Here is a 20162-nt window from a genome sequence, read left to right as displayed (position 1 = left end):
TTAATTTCAAGAATCGAAGTATAATATCGAAATGAAAACAGCAACATTGACTATGTATCGTATCGTATCGTTTTGCAATGGAAATATATCCTTTTGAAGGGAAAGATTATCCCTTCAATCACCACCAATAGCCTGGATACATGAGGGAGAGCAACAACAAGCAAACAAACAAACGAAACAAAATGAGTCATACACAACATTCACACGAGAAATGAAAACATATGTTAACCCATTTTGGGCGGAAACCCGTTTTGGTGTTAGCATTACGTTATGCTTTAGCTATTGAAAAAAAGCAGATCTACAAGCTCATAGCGCGCCACCGAGTGGCGCGCTACGAGCTTGTAGGTCTGCTATTTTTGAAAAATCGAAGAACGACTGACATTTTTTTAGAATCTGATCTCAGGTCAGAATGGGTTAATCAGACCAGTGTGTGTGTCCAGTGGAAACCTCGTATGAATCTGATCTCAGGTCAGAATGGGTTAAATAAAACATAAACACAAACAGACAAACCATGGAGTACATGTGAGTCATCTTCTTACCCCGTGAACCACCAGAAGAGGATCTTTGACAGGAAGGAAGCGTCTTTCTCCGGACAGGGATTCTGAAACAGATTACAGACCACGGTCGTCAACCAGCCGACCGAACCAAACCAAACAACCACCAGCACGCTTTTCATTATGAAATAAAAACCTCCCTATAGCGCAAAACAACCGTCTCTTTTCTCTCAGCGGAAACATCAGGGAGGCCATTATCCTCACCATCGCCGGGTGTTATTGTGTTACGTTACACAGGAGTGATTCACTCTAAACTAAATATAGACTCATGTACGGTAATTTTAGTATGTCATTTAGATAGGCATGTCATTCATGTAGACATGGATAGCACTCTCTATAGTGTATATATGCTTATTTCATTTGTACAGATATTCTACCGTTATGGCCGTTAGTTTCTTATAGCTTATAACGTTTGATTCTAAGACAATTATTTATATTATTTCATGGCCCGTAGCACTTACCCCACCCCCTTAGATAGCATTTCTGTAGACGTAGATAGCATTTGATACAGACTTATAGCATGTTATGTAGACAGCACTATAATTGCATTGTATGTAGTCATAGTACATATGTATAGCATAGTAGTATAGATGTATAGTTTACATGTATAGTTTCATTATATAGCTATTCCACTGTTACTTTCTTAGCCTACGCATGTTTCATGATAAATGTTTTATGTGATGTTTTTGTTCTTGCTTAATGTAAGTCGCTCTGGATTAAGAGCGTCTGCTAAATGCTTAAATTGTAAATTGTATGTATTTGATGTATTACCATGTGTTGTTCTTGCTTACTGTAAATCGCTCTGGATTAAGAGCGTCTGCCATAAATGGATGAATTGTAAAAGGTATGTGTTTCTGTACGCAGTATAGAAGTGACAGAGTTAAAGGTGTTACAGTATACAGCATACAGTACACAGTGAAGAGGAAATGTTTTGGTCTGGAGGGTGTGGAAATGTGTCATCAATGACTGTACCTGACACACACACACACGCACGCGCACACACACACACACACACACACACACAGAAATGTGTACTACGCTCACGCTAAATGTGAACTCAGCCTCCCCACCCTAGGCTGCCACCAGAGTGCTTATTGGCTGATCTCTTTATTATCGTCTCTCTCTCTCTCTCTCTCTCTCTCTCTCTCTCTCTCTCCGACCTTCACCCCTCACTTCCTCTGCACCGGTCCCTGACCAAAGCGTGGGCCGTGCGGGGGGGGGGGGGGGGGGGGGGGGGCACAAGGAGGAGACAGAACCAGGGAAGGGAGCCGATGGGTGTAGTCACCACCACCACCACAACCACGCCACCAGGCTGTGGCTTCCTTCCAATCCTCACTCCAAACCCTCCTTCCTGCCAGCCCGCCAGCGAGCGGCTGCACCAACCATGCTAGGGGACTTTTCCACCAGTCCCGCTTAACCCATTCTGACCTGAGATCAGATTCTAAAAATGTCCTTCTACATCCTGACAGTCTTCTGAAAAAGCCATGTTTCTATGTCAGTCGTTCTTCGATTTTTCAAAAACAGCAGACGTGGCGCGCTACGAGCTTGTAGATCTGCTGTTTTTCAATAGCTAAAGCATAACGTAATGCTATTAAACACCATAACAGGTCCCCGCCTAAAATGGGTTAATGTGTATCACCCACTCACTGTACGACGTCATGCATACTTACACAGTATGACTGTTGATTTATTGAGGCTTCGTTTACACACTAGTCACACGGCAATGTTATTTGTGTTGCCGTTTTTAGAACTGTAAAATGATTTTCCGACGGACCCGGGTGTATTTTTCCTTTTTGTTTTTAATTTGAAAGAGAGATTTTTGGGGATCTGTATAATTCCGTGCCACGCAGCGGAGCTTGTAGAATCGTTTCCATGTAGAAAGACATGAAAGAAGCAGAAATAGCAGATCTACAAGCTTATACAACGTGGCATCATCTATCATGTTATAGTTTATAACATTTATTTTATACAAATGCCAGTAATGTCTTGGCATAGCCATAGTTCAGTTACTTGTCATAATCTGCCCTGCACTTTTTCATTACGAAGCCGAAAAGGCAAAACCAATTATTTTGAATTCATATTAAATGTTCCAATACAGGATAATTATGTGTGTGACATCATCATCGAGTGGCAAAAAACGACTTCCTGGCCTCGACAGCCCATATACTGTACATCCACACAGAACAGTCCTATATCTGATCGCATTGAATTACTTTAAACAACATTAAATTCACTTTGTCATTCACTCTGCCTGCACTCGATCTGCCATTCACTTCATGCATGCGCAGCATACCCTCTATTTCCAATGTCAATAAAACACAATTAAATTGTTAATCATTAATTATCTGTGGGATATTAATGGTCATCTTACATGCGTAGCGGTCGGTGACAGGCCGGGTTGTGGCGTTGTCCCGCGGGGTGCGAGTGAGTCGCACAGCCGTGAGTTCAACACGAGAGCAACAAGCTGCATGGACACTGCTCTCCTAGGGCAGTGGTCCCCAAACGCTTTCATGTCAAGGACCCCCAATTCATATTGTAAAATCAATGGTGTATACACTCTCTGAGTTACAGACCCCACCCAAACTATATCATTTAGCTGGGGACCGGCCTCAAGGACCCCTCTGGGGGTCCACTTTGGGAACCATGACTGTCCTAAAGTCAGAGAGAGAGAGGCAGAGTGTGGGAGCGGGAGTGACTGAGGAGACAGCGGGGGAGGGGGAGGGCACGAGGAGGAAGTGAATCACTGTTTCCTCCAAAAGGGAAAGTGTGACTGAGGACAAACCAAACCAAACCACAGCAGGAAGGATGGCTTTTCAGGCCTGTTGGAGGAGGAGGAGGAGGAAACGCAACACTATTTGACGGAAGAGGTCCACATTCTTGTTGTTTTACGTACGTACCTTTTCTAACACGACCTTCCCTTCCGGAGCCTGGTCAGCGAAGCAGCAGAGGACCAGCTGAGCCAGCTGGAGGGAGACGTAGGAGAAGAAGGCCAGGTATCGAACCATGTCCGACCAGATGCCCTGGAGGAAATATGAAGACAATACAGGAATTAATAGACGTTCAGTGTTGCATTATATACTTCCCACAGATTTAACCCATTCTGACCTGAGATCAGATTCTAAAAAAAGTCTTCTACAGTTTTTCAGTTTTCTGAAAAAGCTATGTTTCTATGTCAGTCACTGGCCTTGGAACGTCTCGGGATCCCCCAGGAGGAAGTCTCTAATGTTGCTCTGGAGAGGGAAGTCTGGAGCTCTCTGGTGGAGCTGTTGCCCCCGCGACCAGACTACGGATAAGCGGTTGAATATGGATGGATGATTGGATGTAAACGTATATGTTTTCTCATGCAAATAAAGCCACCGTTTGAATTGAAAATGTAATTGAATGTCAATAATCCCATGCACTTTGTTCACTTCCAGATATGTCTTAGATTCATCCTACAAGTCCTGGTTTGGAATTAATCGGTGCAGAATGTCAAGGTTGTGCCACAGAAAACATAACATTGTTCTTCTACTAAAACGATGAAGGCTTTTTTTTCTCCCAAACCATTTCAGTTCTCTTTGAACATCGCCAAACTAATCACGTCTTCCTGTGGTGTGTTGTGTGTGTGTGTGTGTAACTCGATGCTGTTTTAAAATCACGTCTTCCTGTGGTGTGTGTGTGTGTGTGTGTGTGTGTAACTGGATGCCGTCTCCCTCCCAGTGTGGGTTAAACGCTGCACGGTGGTTTTCCCCATGCTTACACATTATATAGTGCAGGATATGAGTTAGTTAAACCCAAAGGACTCACAGACACAATAAAGAGTATTTTGAACCACCGGGAGCCCAATCAGGACGCAAAACAAACCCCAGAGTCTTTAATGGTGCACTTTATATAAATTAAATGCCCGTTTAAAATAAAAACACACCAAGTCAGTCACGCTCAAAGAGCCCCCCCCCCCCCCCCCTCCACCCCCCAAAAAAAACAAAATCTGTAAATAGACATATTTGTGGTTCCAAACAGACCAGTTTATAGGCTCCTTTAAACCAGAACCAGTCGAGATATTATTAACAGAATAAAAACACATTCTGTGAGATTTTGGGTTGTTTTTCTCGACATATTACAGACGGTCGGGCCGGGTCGGGTCGGGGGGGGGCTGTCTTTGGCAGAACCGTTTTGTTTACAACCCAGTCATCAACACCACGCCTGTTCTGTTCTGTTCCACCACCACTGGCCGGTGTTGTGCATGTGGTACGGGCGTGTGCGTGTGTGTGTGTGTGTGTGTGTGTGTGTGTGTGTGTGTGTGTGTGTGCGTGTGTGTGCGTGTGTGCGCGTGTGTGTGGTACAGGCATGTGTGTTAAAGTCAGGGCCCATAGTAAACATTTCTGCGAGTATTGGTGTGCGAGCGTGTGCGTGCGTGTGTGCGGACTGTGTGTGTGTGTGTGTGTGTCTGTGCACGCGCCCGGAACAGGGGGTGTGAAGGAAGGGGGGGGGGGGGTGGTGACCACACCTCATGGCCAAAACAAGGTCAGAGTGGTCAGTGAGTGGGAGGTGGATATGTAGGTCAAGCATCTCAGAACTGACAAACACACACATAGGCCCTGCTTTGTGTCAACACGCAGTCTTTTTGGCAATATTATGAGAGTCAGAGACAGTTCTCTGTTCTTTTAGAGAGTCAGAGACAGTTCTCTGTTCTTTTAGAGTCAGAGACAGTTCTCTGTTCTTTTAATATTATGAGAGTCAGAGACAGTTCTCTGTTCTTTTAGAGAGTCAGAGACAGTTCTCTGTTCTTTTAGAGAGTCAGAGACAGTTCTCTGTTCTTTTAGAGAGTCAGAGACAGTTCTCTGTTCTTTTAGAGTCAGAGACAGTTCTCTGTTCTTTTAATATTATGAGAGTCAGAGACAGTTCTCTGTTCTTTTAGAGAGTCAGAGACAGTTCTCTGTTCTTTTAATATTATGAGAGTCAGAGACAGTTCTCTGTTCTTTTCTTCACGGGTGTTTTTACTGTTTATTCAGTAGTTTCTGTGTCTCTGAAATCTCTAAAAATCAACCAGACACGTAAACGGCTAACCGGCCGTTTACGTGTCCCCGAGAACAGCAGGGGGGGATGTGTCACATAGAGGACGATAAAACTGAAATATGGAGTGTTTGTGTGTGTGTGTGTGTGTGTGTGCGCCATGCTGTGTGTGTGTGTGTGTGTGTGTGTGTGTGTGTTTATGCATTTGAAATGCGAATGTAAACCGCGCCCGGCTGCCTTGCCTGCCTGTGAGCTCGTAAATAGTCGCTCACACCGTACTGTACGACAATGATTGTCTGTCTGATGGAGAGACGTACAGTAGACACACACACACACACACACACACACACACACACACACACACACACACACACAGCTGTAGTCCTGCCAACACACACCTTGGTTAACTTAAGATTGAACAGATGTAAATCACACTGCAGACAGACGGACGGACCCAGGACAGGTCTTTAGTGCTGTATAGTTTACAGTAGGAGTTGTGTGTGGTCTCTAGACCCTGGATACCACACTAAAACTATAGCCTAGATTACACTACACAGCAGACAATGTGTGTGTCTAGACCCTGGGTAGACAACACTACACTATAGTCTAGAATAGATTACACGACAGCAGATACTGTCTAGACTCTGGAGTATAGACTACAGTAGCCTTGAGGAGACGATGCCTCCACTCCAGGCTAGCTCAGGCCTTGCGGGGTCACCGAGTGCAAACCTGGTTGAGACCAGAGTAATCTAGCAAGAGAGAGTGTCGACACTATAGCGTTGACTCCCATTGTAACAATAGAATGCGGAAGTGCTCATTCTATCATTCTAACGGGATATAGTTCCAGTCATATTATAGGAGCAATGTGTGGAACTATAGGGCACCTGCTTTGTGTCGCTACTCTCCTACTCTGCACTCAGGTTGGACATCAGCTCCATCGTCTGTTGGAAACATCTAGAGGACTTCACTGCATCCATCCCAGTAATAAACATCTAGAGGACTTCACTGCATCCATCCAGTAATAAACATCTAGAGGACTTCACTGCATCCATCCCAGTAATAAACATCTAGAGGACTTCACTGCATCCATCCCAGTAATAAACATCTAGAGGACTTCACTGCATCCATCCCAGTAATAAACATCTAGAGGACTTCACTGCATCCATCCCAGTAATAAACATCTAGAGGACTTCACTGCATCCATCCAGTAATAAACATCTAGAGGACTTCACTGCATCCATCCCAGTAATAAACATCTAGAGGACTTCACTGCATCCATCCCAGTAATAAACATCTGGAGGACTTCACTGCATCCATCCCAGTAATAAACATCTAGAGGACTTCACTGCATCTATCCCAGTAATAAACATCTAGAGGACTTCACTGCATCCATCCCAGTAATAAACATCTAGAGGACTTCACTGCATCCATCCAGTAATAAACATCTAGAGGACTTCACTGCATCAATCCCAGTAATAAACATCTAGAGGACTTCACTGCATCTATCCCAGTAATAAACATCTAGAGGACTTCACTGCATCTATCCCAGTAATAAACATCTAGAGGACTTCACTGCATCCATCCCAGTAATAAACATCTAGAGGACTTCACTGCATCTATCCCAGTAATAAACATCTAGAGGACTTCACTGCATCAATCCCAGTAATAAACATCTAGAGGACTTCACTGCATCCATCCCAGTAATAAACATCTAGAGGACTTCACTGCATCTATCCCAGTAATAAACATCTAGAGGACTTCACTGCATCTATCCCAGTAATAAACATCTAGAGGACTTCACTGCATCCATCCCAGTAATAAACATCTAGAGGACTTCACTGCATCCATCCCAGTAATAAACATCTAGAGGACTTCACTGCATCCATCCCAGTAATAAACATCTAGAGGACTTCACTGCATCCATCCCAGTAATAAACATCTAGAGGACTTCACTGCATCCATCCCAGTAATAAACATCTAGAGGACTTCACTGCATCCATCCCAGTAATAAACATCTAGAGGACTTCACTGCATCCATCCCAGTAATAAACATCTAGAGGACTTCACTGCATCCATCCCAGTAATAAACATCTAGAGGACTTCACTGCATCCATCCCAGTAATAAACATCTAGAGGACTTCACTGCATTCATCCCAGTAATAAACAGGGTGTCATACCTCGTCCACGGCCAGCTGGATCTTGGCCCTGAGCGGTACCACGGAGCAGACCACGGCCAGGAGCCAGAACAGGAAGAGGAACACGGAGGAGCGGCAGCCTCGGAGACGCTCCATCTGGATGACACACAGCGCTAGGACCTATAGGGGGAGACAAAGTAAAGCAAAGCAAAGTTACCATGTTTACCCTGCAGGGTAACTGGACTAAAGGTACCATGTTTACCCAGGGTAACTGGACTAAGGAAAGGAAAGGTACCATGTTTACCCAGGGTAACTGGACTAAGGAAAGGAAAGGTATATGTTTACCCAGGGTAACTGGACTAAGGAAAGGAAATGTACTATGTTTACCCAGGGTAACTGGACTAGAGGTACCATGTTTACCCAGGGTAACTGGACTAAGGAAAGGAAAGGTACTATGTTTACCCAGGGTAACTGGACTAAGGAAAGGAAAGGTACTATGTTTACCCAGGGTAACTGGACTAGAGGTACCATGTTTACCCAGGGTAACTGGACTAAAGGTACTATGTTTACCCAGGGTAACTGGACTAAAGGTACTATGTTTACCCAGGGTAACTGGACTAAAGGTACTATGTTTACCCAGGGTAACTGGACTAAGCTCAAGAACTTGTTTACAGCCAGGCCCTGCTCATAGAACATTTCATGGTAGGGGGTTCAATGCTGGTGCCACACACTGCACAATAGTGATCACATAGTAGAATATTATCAACTCCATTGAGAAAAAAAGCACTAAAATATAATTTGCTTAAAACTGAACTCGTGCAAAACAATAAAAGAGTTTTATACAACGATGGTATCAACATCAGCTCAGTAATGGCCAATGTGAAACGGTTGCATATTCTTATATCTCTCCTTCATCAGTTGCCGGGCATTTGTGTCCGCGCCAAATCCTCACCGTCCACCACAGACAGAGCTATAAGAACTATACCGTACACCACAGACAGAGCTATAAGAACTATACACCACAGACAGAGCTATAAGAACTATACACCACAGACAGAGCTATAAGAACTATACACCACAGACAGAGCTATAAGAACTATACACCACAGACAGAGCTATAAGAACTATACACCACAGACAGAGCTATAAGAACTATACACCACAGACAGAGCTATAAGAACTATACACCACAGACAGAGCTATAAGAACTATACACCACAGACAGAGCTATAAGAACTATACACCACAGACAGAGCTCTATTACAACTATACACCACAGACAGAGCTATAAGAACTATACACCACAGACAGAGCTATAAGAACTATACACCACAGACAGAGCTATAAGAACTATACACCACAGACAGAGCTATAAGAACTATACACCACAGACAGAGCTATAAGAACTATACACCACAGACAGAGCTATAAGAACTATACTGCAAATGACGTCAGACTTTAAGCCATTTAGACCTAAGCTCAATTCTACAAATGTCTTCTAAATCATGATAGTTTTCTGAAAAAAACTATGTTTCTATGTGTCAGTGGTTTTCAAACTATTTCATGTCAAGAACCCCAAAAATTGTAATTGTAATGTAATTGGCCGCGGACCCCCTTCATCTGAAAATATGTTGTTCCACGGTCCTCTCCGAAGCAAAAAGATTTGAGTTAAAAATGTTCGCTGTGAAAGAATATATATTATTCGAAGGTTTGTGCCACATTTGCGAGATTAAAATAAATAAATAGCAGACCTAGAAGCTCGTATGAGCTTGTATAATACAATGCTTAAAACACCAAAAGGCCTTCCCGCCGAAAATGAGTTAAGACTACTCTAATGAAGCTGCTGCTGGTTTGGACTTTGGAGAAAGAAAATAGATGTTGGGGATTTCCCCGAGGCGCCCCAGACCAGACCGACCAGAACCAACCAGAACGACCACACCAGGCCCTCATGTGGATCCAGATGACTTCCGTCAATAAAGCAACAACAGCTGTTAGGTCTAGTATAACTTAGCACGCTGTGTGTACGACATCCTTCACACGCGCTGCGTTCGTTTTAAGCATTATGTTATGCTTTAGCTGTTGAAAAATAGCATATCTACAAGCTCGTAGAGCGGCACCGAGTGCCGCTCTACGAGCTTGTAGATCTGCTATTTTTTGATACATCGTGAAAATGTGCAGGCGCAAATCTTTGAATATATATATTCTTTCAGAGCGAACGTTTTTAACTCAAATCTTTGCTTCTGCGGGGGGGTGTCGGGTCCCTGGAACTACATATTTTCAGATGGGGGTCGGCGGCCAATGACATAAAATTCTAGGGGTTCACTGAGATTCAAAATTGAATATTTCACCAGTGATGTAAATAGGTTTTCAATGTAATGAGTCCCAGGATGCAGGGATGGTCTTTTAGAGATGAGTCCCAGGATGCAGGGATGGTCTTTTAGAGATGAGTCCCAGGATGCAGGGATGGTCTTTTAGAGATGAGTCTCAGGATGCAGGGATGGTCTTTTAGAGATGAGTCCCAGGATGCAGGGATGGTCTTTTAGAGATGAGTCCCAGGATGCAGGGATGGTCTTTTAGAGATGAGTCTCAGGGACATTTTATGAGTCCCACTTCAACCACGTTAGGAGTCATATTTTAGCTATTTTTTTTTTTACAAATTGCAGCATTTCACTCCCATTTCATTTTATATGGTTATATTCATGTAGAAAACGAAATGAAAAAAATGAAAAAGAAGAAATGATTATTGTAAATAAAGCTAGCAAAATAAAGTAGAATAAAAAACAGTACAGTAGTACAGTATAGTGCATCCCGTGGATGCAGAGGTCGTTGTTTTATCGCGTCCCTAAACTATAAACTGCATTTTAATATCCGTTTCAAAATGTTGTTATCGATAAAAGTACAAATTTCAAAACAAAACACAAGGACTCCTCCTCCTCATCATCATGGCACTATTTTAGACCTGACCTCAGATCAGGATGTAGGGGGCGCTACTTCCTCCTATTCCTGGCCCTAATCTGTGACTTGCTATATTGCTGTTAACCCATTCTGAACGGGAACCCATGTTGGTGTTAGCATCATGTTATGCTTTAGCTATTGAAAAACAGCAGATCTACAAGCTCATAGCTCGAGCTTGTAGGTCTGCTATTTTTGAAAAATCGAAGAACGACTGACATTTTTAAAAATCTGATCACAGGTCAGAATGGGTTAATCAGACCAGTGTGTGTCCAGTGGAAACCTCGTATGAATCTGATCTCAGGTCAGAATGGGTTAAAAACCACTTGAGCGTGGCCATCTGTGTGTGTGTGTGTGTGTGTGTGTGTGTGTGTGTGTGTGTGTGTGTGTGTGGGTGGAACTCATAGCTCTATTACACCGCCAAGCCTTAACTCGATGCCCTACCTAGTAATTATACCGTGTGTGTACCAGCTGAGGAAGGAAGGGAACAGAGCTGCGACGTCACTGATTATCCCATTCTGACCTGAGATCAGATTCACACGAGGTTTCCACTGGACACACACTGGTCTGATTAACCCATTCTGACCTGAGATCAGATTCTAAAAAATGTCAGTCGCTCTTCGATTTTTCAAAAAGCAGACCTACAAGCTCATAGCGCGCCACCGAGTGGCGCGCTATGAGCTTGTAGATCTGCTATTTTTTTCAATAGCTAAAAGCATAACATGATGCTGACACCAACATGGGTTCCCGTTCAGAATGGGTTATAGTCAATGTCATAAACATGAACAACTTTTCATGGAAAATGACCACGAATTGTTTGCGGGCGAAAAGAGAAAAGTTCCCAGACTTAAACTAACTGTACATCGACAGATGTTTACGTATACCTAGAATAACAAGTTGGTCAAAGCGGCGACTCGGCCAGTACAGTACAGTACTGTACTGTACTGTACACCGCGTCCCAGGTCTATGTATGGAGGCTATTGGGAGTGGGGTGGGGGGGCATTACGCAGTACGCCTTTACATTAAAGGAGAATTCCATGCTAGAAGGCTTTCTTACCTTTATTTGTAGTTGTTACGTCCCCACCAAACAGGTCCAGGTGTTATGTTGTGCAAAAGCGCATTATTGGCTATTTCCCCTACCATAAGCCCTCAATGAATTGCATTGAATTGAATGGGGCTATATGGGGTGTTATGCTAATTCACTTATTTCCATCGCTCAAAAACCATTTTTTTTGTATATACAGTATCCTCTCTTCATAATGTAAATAGTATCCCAACCTTACTACTTATTCCGATGGAAATAAGCGGAAAAAGGACAAAAACCCAAAGCCCCATTGAGGGCTTATGGTATAGAGGAAATAGCCAATAATGCACTTTTGCACAAAATAACTCTTTGTTGTCTCTTTGGTGGGGACGTAACAACTACAAATAACACCTGGACCTCTTTGGTGGGGACGTAACAACTACAAATAACACCTGGACCTCTTTGGTGGGGACGTAACAACTACAAATAACACCTGGACCTCTTTGTTGGGGACGTAACAACTACAGATAAAAGTTAAGAAAGCCTTCTAGCATGGAATTCTCCTTTAAAGGTATGGTTGGGATACAGTGCACTGCAGAGCCCACTGTTATGCAATACAATAACCAATACGTGAATGAGCTCCCGGCGCGCATTATATCCCCAACGCACCCAAATTAAGAGTTCACTGGAAAATGGAAAATTTCTCTCATCCCTTATTTATCTGGAGCAGTGGTTTTCAACCATTTTCATGGTCTTCACACATGAGAGAATGTCTCTCTCTTGTTGTGAAGAGGCGTATTTAGAAGAGAAAGCTTTCTCTTCTAAATACGCCTCTTCACAATTAACTCTACCACAGGTGGGCTAACCTGTCTCTGATTCCTCAGAGAGTGGGTCTGTTTGTGCAGGAGCTGTGTTGAGGGGGGAGGGGAGGGGGGGGGGATGTTATATGGGTCAGCTTAGCTAGATTATTATTAGTAGTATTTTATTTTAGTATAATGGTCTACATTGATGATGAGGTATGTGTGTGTGTGTGTGTGTGTGTGTGTGTGTGTGTGTGTTTGCTCTCGTAAAACCGTGTGTGTGTGTGTGTGTGTGTGTGTGTGTGTGTGTGTGTGTGTGTGTGTGTACAGTATCGTACATCAATGCACCACCCATGTAGTGAGCAGCAGCTCCCTTCCTGGCTCCTCCCACTCATTTACCAAACCGCCATTTAGCTCAAACTGAAACGGATGAACCGTCAACGCCATATTTCATATTTCATAGTCAGAGGAGGAGGAGGAGGAGCAGGTCACAGAGTGCATGCACGCGTCAGACTGTCATCCTGTCTAATTAATGTCCTGTAATCTGTAAAACCCTGGAGCTTTTTTTAGTAGTGAATGAAGTAGTGAAGTCATCCCTCTCTGTCACGTACTGTACCGTTATACTGTACCGTTACAGTATGAATCATCCCTCTCTGTCACGTACTGTACCGTTATACTGTACCGTTACAGTATGAATCATCCCTCTCTGTCACGTACTGTACCGTTATACTGTACCGTTACAGTATGAATCATCCCTCTCTGTCACGTACTGTACCGTTATACTGTACCGTTACAGTATGAATCATCCCTCTCTGTCACGTACTGTACCGTTATACTGTACCGTTACAGTATGAATCATCCCTCTCTGTCACGTACTGTACCGTTATAGTGTACCGTTACGGTATGAATCATCCCTCTCTGTCACGTACTGTACCGTTATACTGTACCGTTACAGTATGAATCATCCCTCTCTGTCACGTACTGTACCGTTATACTGTACCGTTATGGTATGAATCATCCCTCTCTGTCACGTACTGTACCGTTATAGTGTACCGTTATGGTATGAATCATCCCTCTCTGTCACGTACCGGCGGCGCTTTAAGCAACTAGTCCACTATTCAACTAAATACACTGCATGTTCAGAAAGACTCCTGTAAACCGTTAATAACAATAAGACTCCTGGATCTCCTGACTGACTCCTGTAAACCGTTAATAAAACGTAGTGCATATTTACCACGGTCATGCTGCTGTAAACCGTTAATAAAACGTAGTATGTATTTACCACGGTCATGCTGCTGTAAACCGTTAATAAAACGTAGTATGTATTTACCACGGTCATGCTGCTGTAAACCGTTAATAAAACGTAGTATGTATTTACCACGGTCATGCTGCGTACGATGGGGCTGAGCAGGAACACCATGTGCTCCTGGATCTCCTGACTCCGTTCCAGGAGGATGTAGAAGAACTCCACCAGACCCAAGGAGGCCAGCAGGAAGCCCAGAACCTTGGACCGGAACCAGGAGAGAGAGAGAGAGAGAGAGAGAGAGAGAGAGAGAGAGAGAGAGAGAGAGAGAGAGAGAGAGAGAGAGAGAGAGAGAGAGAGAGAGAGAGAGAGAGAGAGACAGAGACAGAGACAGAGACAGAGACAGAGACAGAGAGAGAGAGAGAGAGAGAGAGAGAGAGAGAGAGAGAGAGAGAGAGAGAGAGAGAGAGAGAGAGAGAGAGAGAGAGAGACAGAGACAGAGACAGAGACAGAGACAGAGACAGAGACAGAGACAGAGACAGAGAGACAGACAGAGACAGAGACAGAGAGAGAGAGAGAGAGAGAGAGAGAGAGAGAGAGAGACAGAGAGACAGAGAGACAGACAGACTATTATTGTGACGTTCAATAGCATTGATTTGAGCAGAGATCCAGTAGTTAAAAGACAAGTCATTTTACGTTTGGCTGCATGCTGAAAATAGCAGACAACACGTTGCAGTGTAAAATGTAAAATCAGCCATTGTCATAATAAAAAATAAATTTTAGTCGACAGAATCAACGGTAGTTGTCGACTAAAATGGTATTAAATATAAGATTTGTTTTTCGACTAAAACATTTCAGATGACTAAAATATGACTGAAAACGAAATGACGTTTTAGTCTAAAAGGCTACGACTATGACACAATCAAAACTCGCCGTCAAAATCAACACTAATTTAACGCAAATCCTAAATGTGTGGAAATCCTAAATGTAGAGAGAAATAATCGATAGATGAGAGAATGTGGATATTATTTGGGACCGTCATCTTGTCTCACCATCTTAGCGGTACACAGGCAGGAGATGTGTACTGTACGCGTGTGATGAGAGGATGTGGATATATATTTGTTGTCTCACCATCTTAGCGGTACACAGGCAGGAGATGTGTATGGATGTGATGAGAGGATGTGGATATATATTTGTTGTCTCACCATCTTAGCGGTACACAGGCAGGAGATGTGTATGCATGTGATGAGAGGATGTGGATATATATTTGTTGTCTCACCATCTTAGCGGTACACAGGCAGGAGATGTGTATGGATGTGATGAGAGGATGTGGATATATATTTATTGTCTCACCATCTTAGCGGTACACAGGCAGGAGATGTGTATGGATGTGATGAGAGGATGTGGATATATTCATTGTCTCACCATCTTAGCGGTACACAGGCAGGAGATGTGTATGGATGTGATGAGAGGATGTGGATATATTTTTGGGTCTCACCATCTTAGCGGTACACAGGCAGGAGATGTGTATGCGTGTGATGAGAGGATGTGGATATATATTTATTGTCTCACCATCTTAGCGGTACACAGGCAGGAGATGTGTATGCATGTGATGAGAGGATGTGGATATACGTATATTTGTTGTCTCACCATCTTAGCGGTACACAGGCAGGAGATGTGTACTGTATGCGTGTGATGAGAGGATGTGGATATATATTTATTGTCTCACCATCTTAGCGGTATAGGCAGGAGATGTGTACTGTATGCGTGTGATGAGAGGATGTGGATATATTTTTGGGTCTCACCATCTTAGCGGTACACAGGCAGGAGATGTGTACTGTATGCGTGTGATGAGAGGATGTGGATATATATTTATTGTCTCACCATCTTAGCGGTATAGGCAGGAGATGTGTACTGTATGCATGTGATGAGAGGATGTGGATATATTTATTGTCTCACCATCTTAGCGGTGCACAGGCAGGAGATGTGTATGGTATGCATGTGATGAGAGGATGTGGATATATTTTTGGTCTCACCATCTTAGCGGTACACAGGCAGGAGATGTGTATGGTATGCATGTGATGAGAGGATGTGGATATATTTTTGGTCTCACCATCTTAGCGGTACACAGGCAGGAGATGTGTATGGTATGCATGTGATGAGAGGATGTGGATATATTTTTGGTCTCACCATCTTAGCGGTACACAGACAGGAGATGTGTATGGATGTGATGAGAGGATGTGGATATATTCATTGTCTCACCATCTTAGCGGTGCACAGGCAGGAGATGTGTATGGTATGCATGTGATTAGAGGATGTGGATATATTTTTGGTCTCACCATCTTAGCGGTACACAGACAGGGAGATGTGTATGGATGTGATGAGAGGATGTGGATATATTTTTGGTCTCACCATCTTAGCGGTACACAGGCAGGAGATGTGTACTGTATGCGTGTGATGAGAGGATGTGGATATATTCATTGTCTCACCATCTTAGCGGTGCACAGACAGGAGATGTGTATGGATGTGATGAGAGGATGTGGATATATTTTTGGTCTCACCATCTTAGCGGTACACAGGCAGGAGATGTGTACTGTATGCGTGTGATGAGAGGATGTGGATATATTCATTGTCTCACCATCTTAGCGGTGCACAGACAGGAGATGTGTATGGATGTGATGAGAGGATGTGGATATATATTTGTTGTCTCACCATCTTAGCGGTACACAGGCAGGAGATGTGTATGCATGTGATGAGAGGATGTGGATATATTTATTGTCTCACCATCTTAGCGGTACACAGGCAGGAGATGTGTATGGATGTGATGAGAGGATGTGGATATATTTATTGGTCTCACCATCTTAGCGGTACACAGGAGATGTGTACTGTATGCATGTGATGAGAGGATGTGGATATATATTTGTTGTCTCACCATCTTAGCGGTACACAGGCAGGAGATGTGTATGGATGTGATGAGAGGATGTGGATATATATTTTTGGTCTCACCATCTTAGCGGTACACAGGCAGGAGATGTGTACTGTATGCGTGTGATGAGAGGATGTGGATATATTTTTGGTCTCACCATCTTAGCGGTACACAGGCAGGAGATGTGTACTGTATGCGTGTGATGAGAGGATGTGGATATATTTTTGGTCTCACCATCTTAGCGGTAACAGGCAGGAGATGTGTACTGTATGCGTGTGATGAGAGGATGTGGATATATTTTTGGTCTCACCATCTTAGCGGTACACAGGCAGGAGATGTGTACTGTATGCGTGTGATGAGAGGATGTGGATATATTTTTGGTCTCACCATCTTAGCGGTACAACAGGCAGGAGATGTGTATGCATGTGATGAGAGGATGTGGATATATTTTTATTGTCTCACCATCTTAGCGGTACACAGGCAGGAGATGTGTATGCATGTGATGAGAGGATGTGGATATATATTTGTTGTCTCACCATCTTAGCGGTACACAGGCAGGAGATGTGTACTGTATGCATGTGATGAGAGGATGTGGATATATATTTGTTGTCTCACCATCTTAGCGGTGCACAGGCAGGGAGATGTGTATGGATGTGATGAGAGGATGTGGATATATATTTATTGTCTCACCATCTTAGCGGTACACAGGCAGGAGATGTGTACTGTATGCATGTGATGAGAGGATGTGGATATATATTTGTTGTCTCACCATCTTAGCGGTACACAGACAGGAGATGTGTATGGATGTGATGAGAGGATGTGGATATATATTTGTTGTCTCACCATCTTAGCGGTGCACAGGCAGGAGATGCGTATCCGACCTCGATCATGACAGTAGAGGTGAAGGCCGTAGAACGGCGCCAGCAAGCCAGAGGTAGACACAGGGGACCCAAACCAGCACCGTGTTCTGGAAGCACTGGGTGAGGTCCGGGTGGGCCGTGTACCAGGTCCGGTTCCAGTCCTATACATGCAGGAGAATGGAAGCAGAGCGTTAGAAAGGTACCACTGGGTGTACCAGGCCCGGTTCCAGTCCTACATGCAGGATAATGGAAGCAGAGCGTTAGAGAGGTACCACTGGGTGTACCAGGCCCGGTTCCAAGGTCAAGAAATATAGCTCATGTTTAAAGTGACATTAAGGCTCCCGGCAACAGCAGGTAATCATAGACGCGGTTCCCTGACATGCAGGTTTCAGCACGCTTAGCCCATGTTGGCCATTTAGAGAGCAAGCGACTTGAACTCATGCTTCTTTCATGCCTGAGTGTCCAAGTTGCTCCTTTTACACCCGACAGGGGAGAGTTTCCATGGTTGGACGTAGCCGCGTGGAAGGAACACGTTATTCTGACGGGGGGGAGTTTCCCTGGTTGGACGTATAGCAGCTAATTGAATATGAAGGACCATTATGGAAACAAGCCATAGTGCTTTCTTGGGTTATAATAAATCCTCTTAGACTTGAACTGTACTTTTACTTTCCTGTGTTTTTTTTTCTTCCTGCAAACTGTAAAGTTTTCAATAAATCAATCAAAGAGACCCATATTTCTGCGAACGCCAGTGAGACCCATGCAGTAGTGCAGCTGTATCACAAAAAGCTCTGTGTGTGTACAGTATGTGTGTGTGTGTGTGTACAGTATGTGTGTGTGTGTGTACAGTATGTGTGTGTGGGGTGTGTGTGTACAGTATGTGTGTGTATGTGTACAGTATGTGTGTGTGTGTGTGTACAGTATGTGTGTGTGTGTGTGTGTGTATGTGTACAGTATGTGTGTGTGTGTGTGTGTGTGTGTATGTGTACAGTATGTGTGTGTGTGTGTGTGTGTGTGTGTGTACAGTATGTGTGTGTGTGTGTGTGTGTGTGTACAGTATGTGTGTGTGTGTGTGTGTGTACAGTATGTTTGTGTGTGTGTATGTGTACAGTATGTTGTGTGTGTGTGTACAGTATGTGTGTGTGTGTGTGTGTACAGTATGTGTGTGTGTGTGTATGTGTAACAGTATGTGTGTGTGTGTGTGTACAGTATGTGTGTGTGTGTGTGTGTGTGTACAGTATGTGTGTGTGTGTGTGTGTGTACAGTATGTGTGTGTGTGTGTACAGTATGTGTGTGTGTGTGTGTGTGTACAGTATGTGTGTATGTGTGTGTGTGTATGTGTACAGTATGTGTGTGTGTGTGTGTGTGTATGTGTACAGTATGTGTGTGTGTGTGTGTGTGTGTGTGTGTGTACAGTATGTGTGTGTGTGTGTACAGTATGTGTGTATGTGTGTGTGTGTATGTGTACAGTATGTGTGTGTGTGTGTGTGTGTGTGTGTGTGTGTACAGTATGTGTGTGTGTGTGTACAGTATGTGTGTATGTGTGTGTGTGTATGTGTACAGTATGTGTGTGTGTGTGTGTGTGTGTGTGTGTGTGTGTCAGACTGCCACAACACCAGCTGCGTTCGCTTTCCCGCGTTCCCGCGTCTTATACTTGTGGCAAACGGATAACACACGCATGAGAGTTCGCTGTTTTTGTCCAACCAAATACATTATCCGTATAAATGAATCGATGTTGAATTCTGAGAATGTTTTATTTATTATTCATCATAACACTCATCCATGACAGGCCTGGATGGAGCGAGGCCGGAGATATACTGGACTTACATCTCCGTCTGTGTGTGTCTAGGCAAAGGACGGTGAAACCACAGCTAGTTGACAGAATGTGTGTGCTGTGTGTGTGTGTGTGTGTGTGTGTGTGTGTGCGTGTGTGTGTGTGTGTGCGTGCCAGTGTCGGTGTTGTACACGCATGAGAGAGTGTGCATAAGTGGCCTTCTTCTTCTTCTTTCCGGAGGAGAGCTGAGTCAGGGTTGGGACTTTCTGACCAACGTCTAAACTCTAAAGTGCATTTTGGAAACTTTCCCTCCGTTTGGGGGAGAACGAACGGCTAGCTGTCAACAGACGGAGCCGCGAGGTCAGGCCTTGTGTTAAGCATTATGTTATGCTTTAGCTGTTGAAAAACAGCGAAATTGTGGCTCAAATCTTTGAATATATATTCTTTCAGAGCGAACTTTTTTTTTTAACCCAATTCTTTGCGATCCGGGCGGTCCCTGAAACAACATGGGGGGTCGGCGACCAATTACATATATATATTTTGAGGGTCCTTGACATGAAATAGTTTGTCATATACTGACATATAGAAACATGTCATGATTTAGAAGACTAAAACCAGATTTGTAAAATCTGGTCTCGGTCCTAAATGGGTTAGTTAACAACAATGAAACTTTATACAGACGAGGTGTGTTGGCCACAACGTTGCCACACGTCAACAGTTACATAAAGAGCCAGCAGTGCTAGGAGAAATGTACTCAAATATTTTCACTTAAGTAAAAGTAGTCAATACTGCGATGCAGAAACACTGCATTACATCGTCCGGAATTAAAAGTGTACTTTGCATCAAAATGTACTTTAAAAGTACCAAAAGTAGGGACTTAGGAAGTACTCATTATGCAGAATGTC

General features: G+C 43.7%; 1 protein-coding gene across 1 annotated transcript in view; it reads right to left on the bottom strand.

Annotated features, from left to right (window-relative positions):
- Window positions 1–19196, bottom strand: part of LOC308312241 (multidrug resistance-associated protein 1-like) — a gene marked incomplete at its 5' end in the record, with an annotated part of 68288 nt that extends 49092 nt beyond the window's left edge. The window contains 7 exon segments of the mRNA XM_080794619.1: window positions 540–601; window positions 3452–3574; window positions 7724–7861; window positions 13836–13961; window positions 17470–17553; window positions 17555–17647; window positions 19188–19196. Of these exon segments, the coding sequence (XP_080650745.1) occupies window positions 540–601; window positions 3452–3574; window positions 7724–7861; window positions 13836–13961; window positions 17470–17553; window positions 17555–17647; window positions 19188–19196 (635 nt within the window).
- Between the last annotated feature and the right edge of the window lie 966 nt (window positions 19197–20162).

Source organism: Protomyctophum bolini (assembly GCF_963924005.1).
Source record: "Protomyctophum bolini genome assembly, contig: SCAFFOLD_108, whole genome shotgun sequence".
NCBI classification, from domain to species: Eukaryota; Metazoa; Chordata; class Actinopteri; order Myctophiformes; family Myctophidae; genus Protomyctophum; species Protomyctophum bolini.
The sequence above is the reverse complement of the archived record's forward strand: the minus strand, read 5'-3'. Positions and strand labels throughout refer to the sequence as shown.